Source organism: Macaca mulatta, chromosome 9, assembly GCF_049350105.2.
Source record: "Macaca mulatta isolate MMU2019108-1 chromosome 9, T2T-MMU8v2.0, whole genome shotgun sequence".
In the NCBI taxonomy this organism is placed as follows: Eukaryota; Metazoa; Chordata; class Mammalia; order Primates; family Cercopithecidae; genus Macaca; species Macaca mulatta.
Genome location: NC_133414.1, coordinates 104,111,000 through 104,130,116, shown reverse-complemented (window position 1 = coordinate 104,130,116; position 19,117 = coordinate 104,111,000). Strand labels below are relative to the sequence as shown.

The window sequence follows — 19,117 nt, the reverse complement described above, 5'->3', positions numbered from 1 at the left end:
TCCACATTCAGAGATGATTTGTCCAATTACTGGACCAAAAACTAATTGTAGATAGTAATTGAAATAGATATCAGAGAACCAGACCATTGGTGGAAAGCCAAATGGCCAACTTGCAGCATTTGAGAAACCTTTCTCCTGCTTTTATTGAAATATTGAATATACATATTTTATGTGGCAGTATCATGGTGTTCTAAAGCAGGTTTATATTCTCCTCACATAGAAATATAATTTTTGATAAGTAATGTGGCTTGCTTAACACATTTTGGTATTGGAAATGTTTTCCTTAAAAAAAAGAAATATGTCAGAGAGATGCTAGTTAGTGAAGCAAGACTCCTCTTGGGGCACTATTTAGGTGCAGCCTCTTAAATTTTCAGTTTCTAGTAACACATGTCCAGGAACTAAAATTTTCCCGACTTCTCAGGGATGATTTGTTTTGGAGATGGATTTATGCCAATCAAATGAATGCATGAATACCATCCTCACAAGGGATTACTGGACAAATCAGAATACCACTGTTTTCTCATGAGCTGGATGTATATAGAAATAAAATTTCAGTAACTGACTGTCTACAAGCTCAAGAATCACCCCTTCACAATAGCAGAGTCCTGAATTTAACAATAGTCCTTCAAGAGCTTATAATAAGAGCATAGGGGCCAGAAGCGGTGGCTCATGCCTGTGATCCCAGCACTTTGGGAGGCCCAGGCAGGAAGATCACTAGAGCCCAGGATTCAAGACCAACCTGGGCAACCTAGTGAGACCCCATCTCTATATTTAAAAAAAAAAAATGAGAGAGAGCGCGAGCAGAGGGAAATAGATTATTTTCAAGCTCTGGAAATACCAGGTGAACCATTCTGTCCCCTGGAGGAATAAGCCTACATAGTATGATAAAGTTATCGTATCTCCTGTTGGTCTGCACTGGGTAAACACTACAAGCTCTTACTCTACAATTCTGTCTTTTAAATCCTTTCTGCAGACTTCTTGTTCTGCCAACACTTCAGGCAGTCACGTTACAGTAAGGATGAGTAGGTTATAGATTTTACATTCCAGTGTTGAGAATATACTTTCCTTAACTTGATTGAACTTGGATATTTCCCAGGGCTGCATATACTTCACACAAAATATCTCTTTCAATGGCTGCCTGTAGCAGACAAATAATCTCCACCTCAGTGATTCTTAAACTTGAGCATAGGAATCACTGGGGAAATTTGTGTGAATTCAGATTTTCAAGCCTGACCCCTACAGATTCAGATTAGTAGATCTAGCGATTGGGCTCTCATACCTATATTCTTAATTATTACCCACACTTAGAGAAATATCATTTATGCGTTAGTTCTTAGCAGTTTCATTTCCAAGGGCAACTTTATTGTATTGCTAAAGTCTCTAGTACTCTCAATACTAATAGACAGGTTTGGTTTTAAAACCTTGGGAAATTTCTTAATTACCCATAACCACTTAATAAAACTGTCCAAATTTTTACAACTCTTGATTTTGTTTTCTTTGCCAAAATACTCTGAGCTGTGGTTATGTTGACCATGCAGAAAGTTCTTTTTGTGCCAGAATGTCTTCCACATCTGCTTCTTCTCTTTCACTGCTCTGATTCAAGACTTCCTCATGTCTCATCTGGACAGTCACAGATTTCTTCAGACTCTCACCTCATCCACCCACTCCCTAAGTTCAAAATGTTGGTGGAAGTAATAGAAGTTATGGTAGGATTTTGGTTAGAGGACTAACATGGTCATAGATATCTTAGAGAAGTCATTCTGACAGGACAGAAGATCGATTGGGTGAGAATATCATGGTCTCTATGGAGTTAGTGTAGTTCAAAAAAAGCTACTATTAGAGCTGGGCACAGTGGCTCACACCTGTAATCCCAGCACTTTGGGAGGCAGAGACAGGCAGATCACTTGAGGTCAGGAGTTCGAGACCAGTCTGGCCAACTTGGCGAAACCCTGTCTCTACTAAAAATAGAAAAATAAGCCGGGTGTGGTGGCACATGCCTATAATCCCAGCTACTGGGGAGGCTGAGGCAGGAGAATCCTTTGAACCTGGGAGGCAGAGGTGGCAGTGAGCCAAGATTGTGCCACTGCACTCTAGCTTGGGTGACAGAGCGAGACTCTGTCTCAAAAAACAACAACAACAACAACAAAACAAAAAAAACAGTATTCAAATAAATATTAAATTCAAAAAGTGGGAAAATAATTTTTTCCATTTTGTAATGTAGAACATTAATGCCTGACCAAATAAAAGCAATAGGAGGCCAGGCACGGTGGCTCACGCCTATAATCCCAGCACTTTGGGAGGCCGAGACGGGCGGATCACGAGGTCAGGAGATCGAGACCATCCTGGCTAACACGGTGAAACCCCGTCTCTACTAAAAATACAAAAAAAAAAAAAAACTAGCTGGGTGTGGTGGTGGGCGCCTGTAGTCCCAGCTACACAGGAGGCTGAGGCAGGAGAATGGCGTGAACCCGGGAGGCGGAGCTTGCAGTGAGCCAAGATTGCGCCACTGCACTCCAGCCTGGGCGATAGAGCGAGACTCCGTCTCAAAAAAAAAAAAAAAAAAAAAAAAAAAAAAGCAATAGGAAAGGTCTCAGTTTTCTAGGACATGATTACATCTCTGTCATTCTCACACCTGTGTATTGTGTTTCATCATAGATTTGCAGCCACATGCTTTTGCACATACTGTTTTCCTTCCCTGGATGCTGCCTCATATTTAACATTTTTGGTGTGCCTTTTATGTGACCTAATTAGGGCAGGAAGATACAGTGGTGAACAAGATTAAATTGGTCCCATCCTAATAGAGTTTTCAATTTAATAGGGTTAGGGAAAGAGATACTCAATAAAAACGCATCCAAATGGTATAATGGTCCTTGGGGAAAGTGTTAGGAAGGAGAAGTACAGGGAGCTGTGTGTGGATAGAAAAGGGAATCTAACCTAATCTAAAGGCTTAGGAGAGTTTGACCTGAGGAAGACTTTTCAGCTGAGACCTGAAGAATTAGTAGGAATTAATTAGAAAATTGGAGAGTTGAAAAGGGTATGTTTGTTTTAGGTAGAGGGAACACATTGTCCTCATGGCCTGCAGCAAGGAGGAATAATCGGAAATACGAAAGAGGTCTGTGTGATTGGCAGTTAGTGAGCAAGAGGGAGAGGCAGCAACTGTGATGTAGAAGAGGTGTGCAGAGGCCTTGCAGTTGACAGTAATTTTTTAAAAATTTATCCAAAAAGTAATGGGAAATCATTGAGGGCTTTTGAGGATGGGATGAGGAGTGTGCTTACATGTTCAAATTAATGTTTGACAATGGTACCTTTGGCTGTTTTGTGGAGAAAGCATTGTGGGGTACAAGGTAAAAGTCAGTAGACTAAACAGACTATTTAGTCTGCTTGAATTGGCAGACTAATTCAAGAGATGGATTTGACATGGAGTGTAAGAGAAAGGGAGATGCCAAGGATGATTTCTAGGTTTCTGGATTGAATCCAGTGTGGATAATCAGCATTTTTATTGAGAGTTTAGGGACTACTAGAGAAGGAGCAATTTTGGAGGGAAAGATCAAGAGCTGTTTTGACAGTACTTGCTCTGTGGCTTCTTGTTCTTTTACTTCAGAAATTCCCATTCTGACAAGATTCTGCTCAAAATTGCCCTCCTGTGAAAATACTCTAAAAATCTCTCCCCGCCCATCTCCAGAAGGGTAGTAAATTGTGCTCTTGTGTCACTTGGTAAAGTCTTCTCTTAGCGTATCTGTTTTATAATTATTTATGTACTCGCCTGTCTCCCCCACCAGACTGTGATTTCTTTGGCAAGGAAGTATCTTATTTGTTCGGTGTCACTGAAATATGGGTGAATATTTCCTCAAGTGTTTTCCACTGAGTTTTGTATAGTGAAGGGTTACTTTAACATCTGGGTAATGCTGGCGTAAGTTAATGTTGGTTTTTTTTGTTTTTTGGTTTTTGGTTTTTTTGAGACAGAGTCTCGCTCTGTGCCCAGGCTGGAGTGCAGTGGCGCCATCTTGGCTCACTGCAAGCTCCGCCTCCTGGGTTCACGCCATTCTCCTGCCTCAGCATCTCCGAGTAACTGGGACTACAGGTGCCCACCACCACGCTCGGCTAATTTTTTGTATTTTTAGTAGAGACGGGATTTCACCGTGGTCTTGATCTCCTGACATCATGATCTGCCCGCCTCGGCCTCCCAAAGTGCTGGGATTACAAGCGTGAGCCAACACGCCCGGCAATTTTTTTTTTTTTTTTTGAGACGGGGTCTCACTGTGTCACCCAGGCTGGTGTGCAGTGGTGCGGTCTCAGCTCACTGCAACCTCTACCTCCTGGACTCAAGTGATCCTCCCACCTCAGCTTCCCCAGTAGCTGGGACTACAGATATGCATGACCATGCCCGGCTAAGTTTTGTATTTTTTGTAGAGACGGGGTTCACCATGTTGCCCAGGCTGGTCTTGAACTCCTGGAATCAAGTGATCCACCTGCCTCGGCCTCCCAAAGTGCTGGGACTACAGGCATGATGAGCCACCATGCCTGGCCAGTTAATGTTTCTTTACTGTAGAACTTTTCATAGCCTTTTATTTTCTGAGGTGGAAAGGCATAACATATGCATTTTTTTCCCCAGCTTATTTATTTTCCCCTTCCCCAGCTCTTGTTTTCTGAGTATCTAATGTTACTAGTGTTGAAGGTAAGAGGTGGAGTTAGGAACACTCAGTGGGAAATGCTGATTTGCGCATGTGCCTGACACTGAGTAGGCATGTAATTCACTGAGTGTGGTCTATGGAATAAAGCAAACCTGTCAGCTCTAGGAGAATGTCACTGGATGTTTTTGGGAAGCTCTTTTTGCTTATAGTTGCTGCAAATGTATTTCTTTCACCCCCAGTGATCAAAACAAACATCAAGGGATGAGAATTTACTGTCTATTGTTTGTTGCTGCCAGGCTAAAAAAGATAGGTGGCATGAGATGACAGATTTTGTTCTGTTTCTTTGTAGCTAAGCTGGGGAAAACTGAACAAAAAATTCTTTGGTCTTTTTATTTAACTCCTAGCATTATAACAGTGTCTTTCTTACACTAACTGAGTTGTTCACGAAATAACCAGAGTTATATTAATAACTTTAACTTTTTTGTAAAAGAATTACATGTTCAGTATTTTTCTAAGGGCTATTGATAGAATGGCTGTTGTGACACAAAAAACCTAGGTTTCAGGGAAATAAAGATAGGATAGACTAAATGGGGAAGACACTGCTCTTTTTTTTTTTTTTTTTTTTTAAGAGTATATGAATTTACTTTAGAGGGGAATTTTCCTTTCCCCCCCAAAAGTTAGAGTGCTCTAATGATTCATTTTTAGAGTGGAACCTAGTGGAAAGTTTTACTAGGAAGTCACTGACTCAAACAGGAAATATATTTGATTTTAAATTTAGATTTTATTTTGTAATGCCAAATGGCATTATTGTATTACATTTACTGCTGGTAAATTTACTGCTGACTCTAACTGTGGTATCTTTCTTATAGTTATGTGGAGTGGGTAGGTACTTTTGCTCTACAAACTTTATTTGGCTATAAAGTTAATGAAAATAATTCTTTTTTCATTTCTTTTTATATATTTTTTGAGTGATATAAAATATAGCCTAAATTGGTAGGGTTAAGGGTTTCATAACCACATCCACATTTATACTCCCACATCTTAAGTTATGTGTTTTCATTTATTTACCCTGTCCTTTATTATTGCATATGTTTATTTCCAAATTGGAGTAGCTTGGAATGACAAGGAAAACTTGATGATCTTTAGTTCTGCTATTAGAAAAGAAGTTATCAGCCTCTGTCACCAGTTTTGTATTCCCTTGGCTATCAGGACCACTCTTTAGAACTAAACCTCTGAGGATACTGTAAAGAGCAGGTAAAAATCTGTGGATAGAGATTACTTTGTCCATTTATTTTAAGAAATGACTAAAGAAAGAAAAGCTGCTGAATATACTCCTAGTAGCTATGATAGAGACTGAATGAGTAAAATGTAGTGATTTTTTAGCAAGGAAACCACTGAAATTTTGATGCTTTTTTTTTTTTTTTTTTTTTTTTTTTTTTTTTGAGACTGAGTTTCACTCTTGTCACTCGGGCTATAGTGCAATGGCACGATCTTGGCTCACTGCAACCTCCACCTCCCGGGTTTGGGTTCAAGCGATTCTCCTGCCTCAGCCTCCTGAGTAGCTGGGATTACAGGCATGCACCACCATGTCTGGCTAATTTTTATATTTTTAGTAGAGACAGGGTTTTGCCATGTTAGCCAGGCTGGTCTCGAACTCCTGACAGGTGATGCACCCACCTCAGCCTCCCAAAGTGCTGGGATTACAGGCATGAGCCACCATGCCCACCTGGACGATTCTTTTTCTTTAGTTAGCAATCTGGTCGTCCCAAGGCTGTGCATACCCTCACACAAAAATGATGATAAAAAGTTATCTAGATCTGGTAATCTTCAGTCCTGGTAATCTTGGAAAAGTCACAGCTCAGGACACTTTTGTTTTGTATGCTTCTCTCTGCACTTCGGGCTTCTAATAGAGCATTTATTGTCCTAGAAAATCATTTTAATTATAGAAACTCCCACATTTGTTTCAGGTCGATCCTCTCTCTTTCCCTTTGAAGATGCCTTCCTGGACGACAGCCACGGCGATCAGGCCTTGTCATCTGGCTTAAGTTCTCCCACTCGCTGTCAAAATGGGGAACGAGTAGAACGCTACTCTAGAAAGGTGTTTGTTGGAGGCCTTCCTCCTGATATTGATGAAGGTACTATGCATTCATTAATGATTTTGCAAAGGCTGAGTTTGTTCTTTGTGTGTTCTGACCCTGCCTCTCCTCTCCAAGTCAACTTTAGGACATTTATATCTTAGTGTATAGGAGGTGAGGCTATTTGGTAGATTAGAAAGTAATAGTCTATTATTGTACTAAGTACTTCATGTTACATTATCTCATTTAATCCTCATAGCTATCTTATAAGGATATCCTAGCATCTCCATTTTATAGATAAGGAAACTGAGGATCAGAGAGAAATAATTTGTTCAGGGTTATATAGCTGATGGTGCAGTTACAACTCAAATTCAATTAGATTCCAGAGCTTTTGCTTATGTCCATCACACCAGACCATCTCACATTTTAATATAAATACTGGCCAGTGCAGTGGCTCATGCCTGTAATCCCAGTCCTTTGGGAGGCCAAGGTGGGAGGATTACTTGAGCCCAGGGGTTCAAAACCAGCCTGGGCAACATAGCAAGACCCTGTCTCTACAAAATAAAAAGATTAGCCGGGTATGGTGGTGCATGCCTGTATTCCCAGCTACTTGGGAGACTGAGGTGGAAAGTCACTTGAGCTCAGGAGTTTGAGGTTACAGTGAGCTGTGACCACACCACTGAACTCCAGCCTGGGTGACAGAGTGAAACCCTGTCTCATAAGTAAGTAAATAAATAAAAACAAATACCTATTTAAAAAAGCATAATCCCCCTCTTTAAAAGAATGAAAATGAATTTGAATTTTTCTTAATAATAGTTTTGAGATGCTATCAGTCCAAAAGTGAGTGTTCACTTATGCCTAAAGCCAGTTTATTTTAGCACACAGTAAGTTGTCAATAAATATTTGTTGAAAGGATGAATGAAATAAAATTGTGACAAAGTTAACTTAAGCAAAAAACAACTCTAGTTCCAGTAGGCTTTGGGTCTGATATAAAAATACTGTCTGATATTCTAACAGTCTTGTTTTTCCAGCATTTTTCTGGCTATGACACACTTCTAATTTATCATGATTTCCTTTTTTCATGGTGAGAGGAGAAAAGTCTCAAAAAGTAGTGTTATTTTAGACTAACTACATTAAAGTTATACATAGCTGAACGCTTATTTTCCTCCAAATTGTTCTTGGATTCATGTTAATCTCATCTATTGATTAGATTTTCTTCAAGACAATTCTTAAGATCATGGCTGAGAAAGTGGTACCCTAAACCTGAGTAGGAGCCAGGTTATAACCTCTGCTTTGGGTCATATGTCAGAAGGAAAATATAAATGTGTTGATCTATAATTTTTGATATATTTTCTATATAGGGTATGTAATATGTAGTTATTAAAGATAGTATTGGCTGTCAACATTTTCTTATCACTCAATGGAATTACCTACTTATTGCCCCTACTCCTCACCAAAAGAATCATATCTATTTCTTAAATAATCTTAGAGGTTCCATACAAGTGAAACCATATTTTAAATATTTTCTGTATCTTACTTTCTTCCTAAAAATCAGAGAACATTCCTATTTTTAGAATCTTTCTATTTGACATAGAAGTCACCTTAGTTTAATATGAGATATTTTTCTTCCAAATTCTTTATGTCAAGTTTATTGGCAGTGAAAAGAAATGAATTATAGTTAGAAACACACTTTACATGATTAAAAATGAATAACCAAATGTACACCCAAGCAATGGTATTTCACTTAGTAGGTTTCACTTCTGTAAAAATGCTTTAGAAAACAACCCTCAAAACATTTTTTTAAACTAAAAAGACATGTTTTGTGCTATTCTGGTTTTCTGATTGCAATATTTTTTTCTCTTTTGCTAAGATTATTTCTTTGTTTTGTAGATGAGATCACTGCCAGCTTTCGCAGGTTTGGACCTCTCGTGGTAGACTGGCCTCACAAAGCTGAAAGCAAGTCGTATTTTCCTCCTAAAGGTAATGCTCTTAGAATGTCTCCACTGCCTGCCTGTTGGAGAGATAGCATGACAGTTCAATAAAAGGCAGCCTTTTACTGGTTGAATTTAGCTGTTGAATTTTAGCTATTGAATTTTTTCAATAGCTGTTGAATTTTTTCCCCCAATTAGGAAAACATTTTAACGTTTATCATCCTTTTGTGTATTACGTTTCCACTTAGAGACTCTTCCCCAGAAGCACACTGATGGTTTCATGGCACCGATTTTATTGACAGTGAGACCCTGGGAGTCTGTTGTTGATGAGCCTCCTGCTAATTTTCATTATTTTGAAAGAAAAGATCTAGGGTTTTGAGGAATGTCAGCAATGGTAAAGAAAAAGATTATTTAGGGTCAGATTTTATTTGCATTCCATAACCCTATGGTTTTATAGATTTTGTAAACCCCAAACGTGGGAAACCTAGTGGCTAAAGAATGGCATTGTACAAAATTATTTTTATCCACATCTGTATCTTAAGTGACTTAGCCTGTTTGGGAGTGGAGGGCAAACTAGCAAAAGACTCTCCGTATGACCCTGCTTCTGTGATTTTTGGGGAGGCTCATTTGATAATTTATGAGGGCATGAAAATATATTGCTTTGTTCCTAGTTTGTCATTTCTGCAGAATCTAGGGAACTTTACTGGTGATATTCACTTGGGTGTGTTCCTAGGTTTATATAGAAGAATGTTTTGGGTTAAAGGTTTTGTTTGTTACATTTGTAGATAGGTTTCAAGAATACATTTCATTTCAGATAAATGGCTTTTTAATACATATTATTGTGTAATATTACCCAGCACAAAAAGATGGAGTGAAAATACTAGTCCTTCCTGTGCCTCATAAATGAATCAAATTATAGCTTAACCTGAGGAAGGCAAGTGGCTTCCTTTTATGTCCTGTTTATTAGGTTTCTTTGTCAGTTGTACTTCTCCAATTATCACTCTCTTTATAACCCACAAAAATAAGTTAATACAGAGTTGCTTGTTCTTTTTTTTTTTGAGACAGAGTCTCGCTCTGTTGCCCAGGCTGGAGTGCAATGGCGCGATCTCGACTCCTGCAACCTCCACCTCCCAGGTTCAAGCGATTCTCCTGTCTCAGCCTCCTGAGTAGCTGGGATTACAGGCACGCGATACCAGGCCTGGCTAATTTTTGTATTTTTGGTAGAGACGGGTTTTCACCATGTTGGCCAGGCTGGTCTCAAACTCCTGACCTCATGATCCGCCCACCTCAGCCACCCAAAGTGCTGGGGTTACAGGCATGAGCCCCCGTGCCCGGCGGTTGCTTATTCTTAACAATCTTTTGTTAATTCCAGAAAAATTTGTAAGTTAAAAATATTAAGTTTATAGTAATCAGAAAAGATGATCATCATGCTGATTGTTTCGGTGAAAGAATATGTTCATCACACTATGGTGCAAGTATTATATTATGTAATGATACACGTATGAAATATGTTACTAGCGATGCTAGTTATTTGATGCATCAGGGTAGTTTTTTTTTGTTTTTTCAGTGAATGAATGTGTTCACCACATTGTGGTGTAAGTAACATACTCTATAAAATGACGTGCATAAAATATTTTTCTGACCTGCCTGGTGAAGATGATGAAACCCTGTCTCTACTAAAAGTACAAAAATTAGCTGGGAGTGGTGGTGGGTACCTGTAATCCTAGCTACTCGGGAGGCTGAGGCAGAGAATTGCTTGAACCGGGGAGGCAGAGGTTGCAGTGAGCCGAGATCACGCCATTGCACTCCAGCTTGAGCGACAGAGTGAGACTCCCTCTCAAAAAAAAAAAAAAAAAAAAAAAAATTTCTAAGAGTGATAGTTACAAAAAAATGCTGAGAAAGTTATAAAAATAATTCTGAGATAAAAGCCATTAGATGATCACGGTAGAAAGTAAAAATGAAGATAAACATGTATGTCGTCATGTTTAAAGGAAATTATCCCAATCTACCTCTACTTGAGATTATCACTGTATACATTTTGCTAAATATCCTTCTGAAATCTCTTTATAAATATATACATTTATGTGAAATTTTGACTTATACTATATATGCTGTTTTATAACCTACATTTCCCTCCCTAGCAATGTTAACATCTTTCTATAACAAACCTACATTATCCTTAATGACCTTAGTTTATTTAATTAAGCCTCTTGATGGCATGTAAGTTGCTTCCAGTGGCTTTCTTTCATAAATCCTGCTATATCCTTGTGCCTTTAACTTTTTGCCCTTTTATAATTACCTCTGTGGGTAAATTTCTCGAAGCGAACTTCCATGTTCATACAGATTGCCAGAATGCACTAAGAAGGCTCATATACATTTATGTTCCCATTGATAGTACCAAATTTGCAAAACTATGTACATTTTTTTGAGACAGGGTCTCACTCTGTCGCCCAGGCTGGAGCGCACAATCTTGGCTCACTGCAGTCTCCACCTGTTGGGCTCAAGTGATCCTCCCACCTTAGCCTCCCGAGTAGCTGGGATCACAGGCATGTGCTACCTACCACGCCTGGCTAATTTTTGTATTTTTGACAGAGACGGGGTTTTGCCATGTTGCCCGGGCTGGTCTCAAACTCTTGAGCCGAAGCAGTCTGCCTGCCTTGGTCTCCCAAAGTGCTGGGATTACAGACATGAGTCACCGTGCCAAGCCCAAAACTAAGTTTTATTGAGGCTTTTTCAATCGTTGCCAATCTGATGGCTAAACTGACAACTTTTTTTTTTTTTTTAATCTTGCTAACTATATACTTCATCCATTTTAATTTTGGGGTATTTGTCTTTTTGTAAAGACTCCTTTTTTTAATTTTTATTTTTTACAGGTACCTAGTAGATATATATTAATATATTTATGGAGTACATGAGGTTTTTTTTTTTTTTTTTTTGCTTTGTTTTTTTTTTTTTTTGACAGCATCTCACTCTGTTGCTCTAGCTAGAGTGCAGTGGTATGATCTCGGCTCACTGCAACCTCTGCCTCCTGGGTTCAAGCAATTTTCCTGCCTCAGCCTCCCGAGTAGCTGGGACTACAGGCGTGTGCCACCACACCCGGCTAAGTTTTGTATTTTTAGTAGAGACAGGTTTTCACCATATTGGCTAGGCTGTTCTCGAACTCCTGACTTCATGATCCGCCTGCCTTGGCCTCCCAAAGTGCTGGGATTACAGGTGTGAGCCACCGTGCCTGGCCAAGATATTTTGATATAAGCATACAGTAAGTAAAATCACATCAGGGTAAATGGGGTATCCATCACCTCAAGCATTTATCATTTCTTTCTGTTATAAACATTCCAGTTATACTTTAGTTATTTAAAAATACACAGCAGGCCGGGCGCAGTGGCTCAAGGCTGTAATCCCAGCACTTTGGGAGGCCGAGACGGGCAGATCACGAAGTCAGGAGATCGAGACCATCCTGGCTAACACGGTGAAACCCCGTCTCTACTAAAAAAATACAAAAAATTAGCCGGGCATGGTGGCGGGCACCTGTAGTCCCAGCTACTCGGGAGACTGAGGCAGGAGAATGGCGTGAACCTGGGAGGCGGAGCTTGCAGTGAGCCGAGATCGCGCCACTGCACTCCAGCCTGGGAGACAGAGCGAGACTCCTTCTCAAAAAAAAAAAAAAAAAAAAAAGCAGTAGATTATTGTTGATTGTAGTCACCCTGTTGTACTATCAAAGACCAGATCTTATTCATTCCATCTAATTATGTTTTTGTACCCATTAACCATGCCCACTTTTGCCTACCCACCCCCACCTTCTTTCCAGCCTCTGGTAACTTGCATCATTCTATTTTCTGTCATCATGAGTTCAATTGTTTTGATTTTTAGCTCTCATAAATGCATGAGACAATGGGAAGTTTGTCTTTCTGTGCCTGGCTTATTTTTTTTAACACATAATGTCCTCCAGTTCCATCCATATTGTTGCAGATGACAGGACTCTTTTTTTTTTTTAATGTCTGAATACCACTCCACTGTGTGTATGTACCACATATTCTTTTTTTTTTTTTTTTTTTTGGTGAGATGGAGTTTCACTCTTATTGCCTAAGCTGGAGTGCAATGGCACAATCTTGGCTTACTGCAAACTCCACCTCTGGGGTTTAAGAGATTCTCCTGCCTCAGCCTCCTGAGTAGCTGGGATTACAGGCATGCGCTATCATGCCCGGCTAATTTTGCGTTTTTAGTAAAGATGGAGTTTCTTCATGTTGGTCAGGCTGGTTTCGAACTCCCGACCTCAGGTGATCCACCTGCCCCGGCCTCCCAGAGTGCTGGAATTACAGGCGTGAACCACAGTGCATAGTCATGTACCACATATTCTTTATCCATTCGTATGTTGACAAATGGATAAAGGTTGTTTCGAAATCCTGGCTATTGTGAATAGTGCTGCAACAAACATGGGAGTACAGGTATCTATCTCTTTGATATACTGATTTCCTTTCTTTTGGTTATATACCTAGCAGTACGATTGATAGATCATATGGTAGCTGTATTTTTAGTTTTTTGAGGAACCTCCATATTGTTCTTCATAGTGGCTATACTAATTTATATTCCCACCAACAGCGCACAAGTGTTCCCTTTTCTTCACATCCTCACCAGCATTTGTTATTGCCTGTCTTTTGGATAAAAAACATTTTAACTGTGGTGAGATGATATCACATTGTAGTTTTGATCTGCCTTTCGCTGACGATCAGTAATATTGAGCACTTTTTCATACATCTCTTTGCCATTTGTATGTCATCTTTTGAGAAATGCCTATTCAGATCTTCCCCTCCGCCTTTTTTTTTCCCTCAAAAAGTGACATTTATTCAAAAAAAAAAATTACAGGATGTCCATTCCTTGGCTGTCTTTCCTTCTGCCTCCTGCTGCTCCTCAGTTTCCCATGATTGAATCCTGGCTGGGGTTAGGTAGCAGGTTAGCCCCTTAGATGAGGTCAGCAACATTGAGGGCCATCTGCTAAATGGAGGTGTTGTATAAGGTCTCAATTTCTTAAAGAGTCCTCTTGTCTTCTTCTGTCACCATGTTAATAGCCACACCCTTATGGCCAAACCGTCCACCTCAACCGATTCTGTGGATACAGTTTTCGTTGTTGGTGGGAAGGTCACAGTTGATAACTAAAGAAACCTGCTGCACATGAATGCTTCTGGCTGCAGGTCAGTGCTAATCAATACTCTGTGAGAGCCAGAACAAAACTCCCTCATGATCACATTTCATTCCTTTGGTCCATATCTCCATGCATGGCAGTGAAGTCCCAAGCATGCATCTTCTCAGTGAGCCAATCCACCTTCTTCTTCTTTTTTTTTTTTTTTTTTTTTTTGAGACAGAGTCTTGCTCTGTCACCCAGGCTGGAGTGCAGTGGTGAGATCTCGGCTCACTGCAAGCTTCGCCTCCCGGGTTCATGCCATTCTCCTGCCTCAGCCTCCGAGTAGCTGGGACTACAGGTGCCTGCCACCACGCCCGGCTAATTTCTTTTTGTATTTTTAGGAGAGACGAGGTTTCGCTGTGTTAGCCAGGATGGTCTCAATCTCCTGAGCTCGTGATCCGCCTGCCTCGGCCTCCCAAAGTGCTGGGATTACAGGCGTGAGCCACTGCGCCCGGCCGAGCCAGTCTACCTTCTTTCCGGTGTTGATGAAGATGACTGCCTGGGTGACAGTCAGGGTTTCATACAAGTCACACAATGTGCTCAACTTCCACTCCTTATGTTCCACATTGATGTAGAATTGGTGGATCCCCTCCAGGATCAACTCTTCCTTCTTGACAGGAATCCAAATGGGGTCCCTCATGAACTTCTTGGTCACCTTAAGCACATCTGAAGGCCTTGTGTCTGATAGCAAAACCACCTGGGTGTTGCTGTTAAGCTTTTGGAATATATCATAGATTGAGTCCTTCAATCCATGGCTTAACATTTCATCGACTTCGTCCAGTACAAATATCTTGATGTATTTGGGAGACAGGTATCTCTGGTTAAGCATATCAGACACGTGACCAGGGATACCCACGATGATATGGGGAACTTCCACCTGCAGTTTCTGCACCTCAGCACGCACATTGGTGCCCCCAATACAGGCATGACAGGAGGCACCCATGTAGTCTCCTAGTGTCATGACCACCTTCTCTATCTTTTGAGCCAATTATCAAGTGGGTGCTAGAACCAAGGCCTGGGTAGTCTTTAGATCTAATTCAATCTACTGCAGAATTTATAAGGCAAAAGTGGCCATTTTCCCAGTCCCAGATAGGGCTTGAGTGATCACATCATAACCCTTGATACAAGAAGAGTGGCTCGCTGCTGGGTGGCAGAGGACTTCTCAAAACCATAGGCATAGATGCCATGGAGGAGGAACTCCAAGAGGTTCATATCATCAAAACTGTCAGCAATCTCATTCCAGTTTCTCTCAATGATGCCTTCAGGCTCCATCTCATTGGGACTATTTTCTCTGGATCAGAACTGGGTGCAGTGGCTCACGCTTATAATCCCAGCACTTTGGGAGGCCAAGGTAGGCAGATCACGAGGTCAGGAGTTCGAGACCAGCCTGATCAACCTGGTGAAACCCCATCTCTACTAAAAATACAAAAATTAGCTGGGCGTGGTGGCCCACGCCTGTAACCCCAGCTACTCAGGAGGCTGAGGCAGGAGAATTGCTTGAATCTGGGAGACAGACTTTGCAGTTAGCCGAAATCGTGCCCCTGCACTCCAGCCTGGGTGGTAGAGCAAGACTCTGCCTTAGAAAAAAAGAAAAGGAAAGAAGTACTCACTCTCAGACATGATCCTTAGAAACTCCCTTTTGCCCATTTTTAAATCAGATTGTTAGTTTTTTTTTTTTCCTATTGAGTTGTTTGAGCTCTTTATATATTGTTATGAATTCCTTGTTAGATTGACAGTTTGTAACTATTTTCTCCCATTTTGTGGGTTGTCTCTTCACTTTGTTGACTGTTTCCTTTGCTGTGCAGAAACTTTTTAACTTGATGTGATCCCATTTGTCCATTTTGCTTTGGTTGTCTTTGCTTGTGAGATATTGCTCAAGTAATTTTTGTGTCCAGACCAATGTCTTGGAGATTTTCCCCAATGTTTTTTGTTTGTTTGTTTGTATGTTTGTCTTAGTTTTTTTTTTAGTAGTTTCATAGTTTGAGGTCTTAATTTGAAGTTTTTAAAAATTATTATACTTTAAGTTCTAGGGTACATGTGCACAACGTGCAGGTTTGTTACATAAGTATACATGTGCCAGGTTGGTTTGCTGCACCCATTAACTCGTCATTTACAATAGGTATTTCTCCTAATGCTATCCCTCCCCCTGCTTCCAACCCCACGACAGGCCCTGGGGTGTGACGTTCCCCGCCCTTTGTCCAAGTGTTCTCATTGTTCAATTCCCACCTATGAGTGAGAACATGCGGTGTTTGGTTTTCTGTCCTTGTGATAGTTTGCTCAGAATGATGGTTTCCAGCTGCATCCATGTCCCTGCAAAGGACATGAACTCATCCTTTTTTATGGCTGCATAGTATTCTGTGGTGTATGTGTGCCACATTTTCTTAATCCCGTCTATCATTGATGGACATTTGGGTTTGTTCCAAGTCTTTGCTATTGTGAATAGTGCCACAATAAACATACGTATGCATGTGTCTTTATAGTAGCATGATTTATAATCCTTTGGGTATTTAGTAATGGGATCACTGGGTCAAATGGTCTTTCTAGTTCTAGATCCTTGAAGAATCGCCACACTGTCTGCCACAATGGTTGAACTAGTTTACACTCCCACCAACAGTATAAAAGCATTCCTATTTCTCCACATCCTCTCCAGCATCTGTTGTTTCCTGACTTTTTAATGATTGCCATTCTAACTGGTGTGAGATGGTATCTCATTGTGGTTTTGATTTGCATATCTCTGATGACCAGTGATGATGAGCATTTTTTCATGTGTCTGTTGGCTGCATAAATGTCTTCTTTTGAGAAGTGCCTGTTCATATCCTTTGCCCACTTTTTGTTGGGGTTGTTTTTTTCTTGTAAATTTGTTTAAGTTATTTGTAGATTCTGGATATGATCCCTTTGTCAGATGGATAGATTGCAAAAATTTTCTCACATTCTGTAGGTTACCTGCTCACTCTGATGGTAGTTTCTTTCGCTGTGCAGAAGCTCTTTAGTTTCATTAGATCTGATTTGTCTATTTTGGCTTTTGTTACCATTGCTTTTGGTGTTTTAGTCATGAAGTCCTTGCCAGTAAATAAATACCCTTTATTCCCTATGTCCTGGATGATATTGCCTAGGTTTTCTTCTAGGGTTTTTATGGTTTTAGGTCTAACATTTAAGTCTTTAATCCATCTCGAATTAATTTTTGTATAAGGTGTAAGGAAGGGATCCAGTTTCAGCTTTCTACATATGGCTAGCCAGTTTTCCCAGCACCATTTATTAAATAGGGAATCCTTTCCCCATATTTTGTTTTTGTCAGGTTTGTCAAAGATCAGATGGTTGTAGATGTGTGGTGTTATTTCTGAGGCCTCTGCTCTATTGCATTGGTCTATATATCTGTTTTGGTAACAGTACCATGCTGTTTTGGTTACTATAGCCTTGTAGTATAGTTTGAAGTCAAGTAGCATGATGCCTCCAGCTTTGTTCTTTTTGCCTAGGATTGTCTTAGCTATGCAGGCTATTTTTGATTCCATATGAACTTTAAAGTAGTTTTTTCCAATTCTGTGAAGAAAGTCATTGGTAGCTTGATGGGGATGGCATTGAATCTAAAAATTACCTTGGGCAGTATGGCCATTTTCATGATATTGATTCTTCCTCTCCATGAGCGTGGAATGTTTTTCCATTTGTTTGTGTCCTCTTTTATTTAGTTGAGCAGTGGTTTGTAGTTCTCCTTGAAGAGGTCCTTCACATCCCTTGTAAGTTGGATTCCTAGGTATTTTATTTGTAGCAGTTGTGAATGAGAGTTCACTCATGATTTGGCTGTTTGTCTGATATTGGTGTATAGGAATGCTTGTAATTTTTGCACTTTGATTTTGTATCCTGAGACTTTGCTGAAGTTGCTTATCAGCTAAGGAGGTTTTGGGCTGAGATGATGGGGTTTTCTAAATATACAATCATGTCATCTGCAAACAGGGACCATTTGACTTCCTCTTTTCCTAATTGAATACCCTTTATTTCTTTCTCTTGCCTGATTGCCCTGGCTACAACTTCCAACACTATGTTGAATAGCAGTGGTGAGAGAGGGCATCCCTGTCTTGTTCCAGTTTTCAGAGGGAATTTTTCCAGTTTTTGCCCATTCAGTATGATATTGGCTGTAGGTTTTTCATAAATAGCTCTTATTATTTTGAGATACGTTCCATCAATACCTAGTTTATGGAGAATTTTTAGCATGAAGGGCTGCTGAATTTTGTCAAAGGCCTTTCCTGCATCTATTGAGATGATCATGTGGTTTTTGTCATTGGTTCTGTTTATGTGATGGATTATGTTTATTGATTTGCATGTGTTGAACCAGCTTTGCATCCCAGGGATGAAGCCAACTTGATCGTGGTGGATAAGCTTTTTGATGTGCTGCTGGATTCAGTTTGCCAGTATTCTATTGAAGATCTTTGCATCCATGTTCATCAGGGATATTGGTCTAAAATTCTCTTTTTTTGTTGTGTCTCTGCCAGGCTTTGGTATCAGGATGATGCTGGCCTCATAAAATGAGTTAGGGAGGATTCCCTCTTTTCCTATTGATTGGAATTGTTTCAGAAGGAATGGTACCAGTTCCTCTTTGTACCTCTGGTAGAATTCAGCTGTGAATCTGTCTGGTCTTGGACTTTTTTCGGTTGGTAGGCTATTAATTATTGCCTCAATTTCAGAGCCTGTTATTAGTCTATTCAGAGATTCAACTTCTTCCTGGTTTAGTCTTGGAAGGGTGTATGTGTGCAGGAATTTATCCATTTCTTCTAGATTTTCTAGTTTATTTGCATAGAGGTGTTTATAGTATTCTTTGATGGTAGTTTGTATTTCTCTGGTATCGGTGGTGATATCCCCTTTATCATTTTTTATTGCATCTATTTGATCTTCTCTCTTTGCTTCCTTATTAGTCTTGCTAGCAGTCTATCAATTTTGTTGATCTTTTCAAAAAACCAGCTCCTGGATTCATTGATTTTTTTGAAGGGTTTTTTGTGTCTCTATCTCCTTCAATTCTGCTCTGATCTTCGTTGTTTCTTGCTTTCTGCTAGCTTTTGAATGTGTTTGCTCTTGCTTCTCTAGTTCTTTTAATTGTGATGTTAGGGTGTCAATTTTAGATCTTTCCTGCTTTCTTTTGTGGGCATTTAGTGCTATAAATTTCCCTCTACACACTGCTTTAAATGTGTCCCAGAGATTCTGGTGTGTTGTGTCTTTGTTCTCATTGGTTTCAAAGAACATCTTTATTTCTGCCTTCATTTCGTTATTACCCTTTAGTCATTCAGGAGCAAGTTGTTCAGTTTCCATCCTAGT

General features: G+C 40.0%; 1 protein-coding gene, 1 long non-coding RNA gene and 1 pseudogene across 17 annotated transcripts in view; 1 reads left to right on the top strand and 2 right to left on the bottom strand.

The window, feature by feature from the left end:
* Nucleotides 1–19,117, top strand: part of CPEB3 (cytoplasmic polyadenylation element binding protein 3) — a 242,984-nt gene that overhangs the window by 132,966 nt on the left and 90,901 nt on the right. For 15 of the 16 annotated variants that reach the window (XM_015147694.3, XM_002805760.4, XM_015147688.3 and 12 more), the window contains 2 exons: nt 6,599–6,766; nt 8,597–8,686. In XM_015147694.3, coding sequence (XP_015003180.2) covers nt 6,599–6,766; nt 8,597–8,686 — 258 coding nt within the window. The remainder of the gene's footprint in view (nt 1–6,598; nt 6,767–8,596; nt 8,687–19,117) is intronic. The other variant, XM_077946775.1, reaches the window with a different exon arrangement.
* LOC144331184 (uncharacterized) overlaps nt 1–19,117 on the bottom strand; it is a 57,896-nt gene that overhangs the window by 10,930 nt on the left and 27,849 nt on the right. The gene's annotated exons all lie outside the window — the stretch shown is intronic.
* On the bottom strand, nt 13,597–15,184 carry LOC698387 (eukaryotic initiation factor 4A-I-like; annotated as a pseudogene).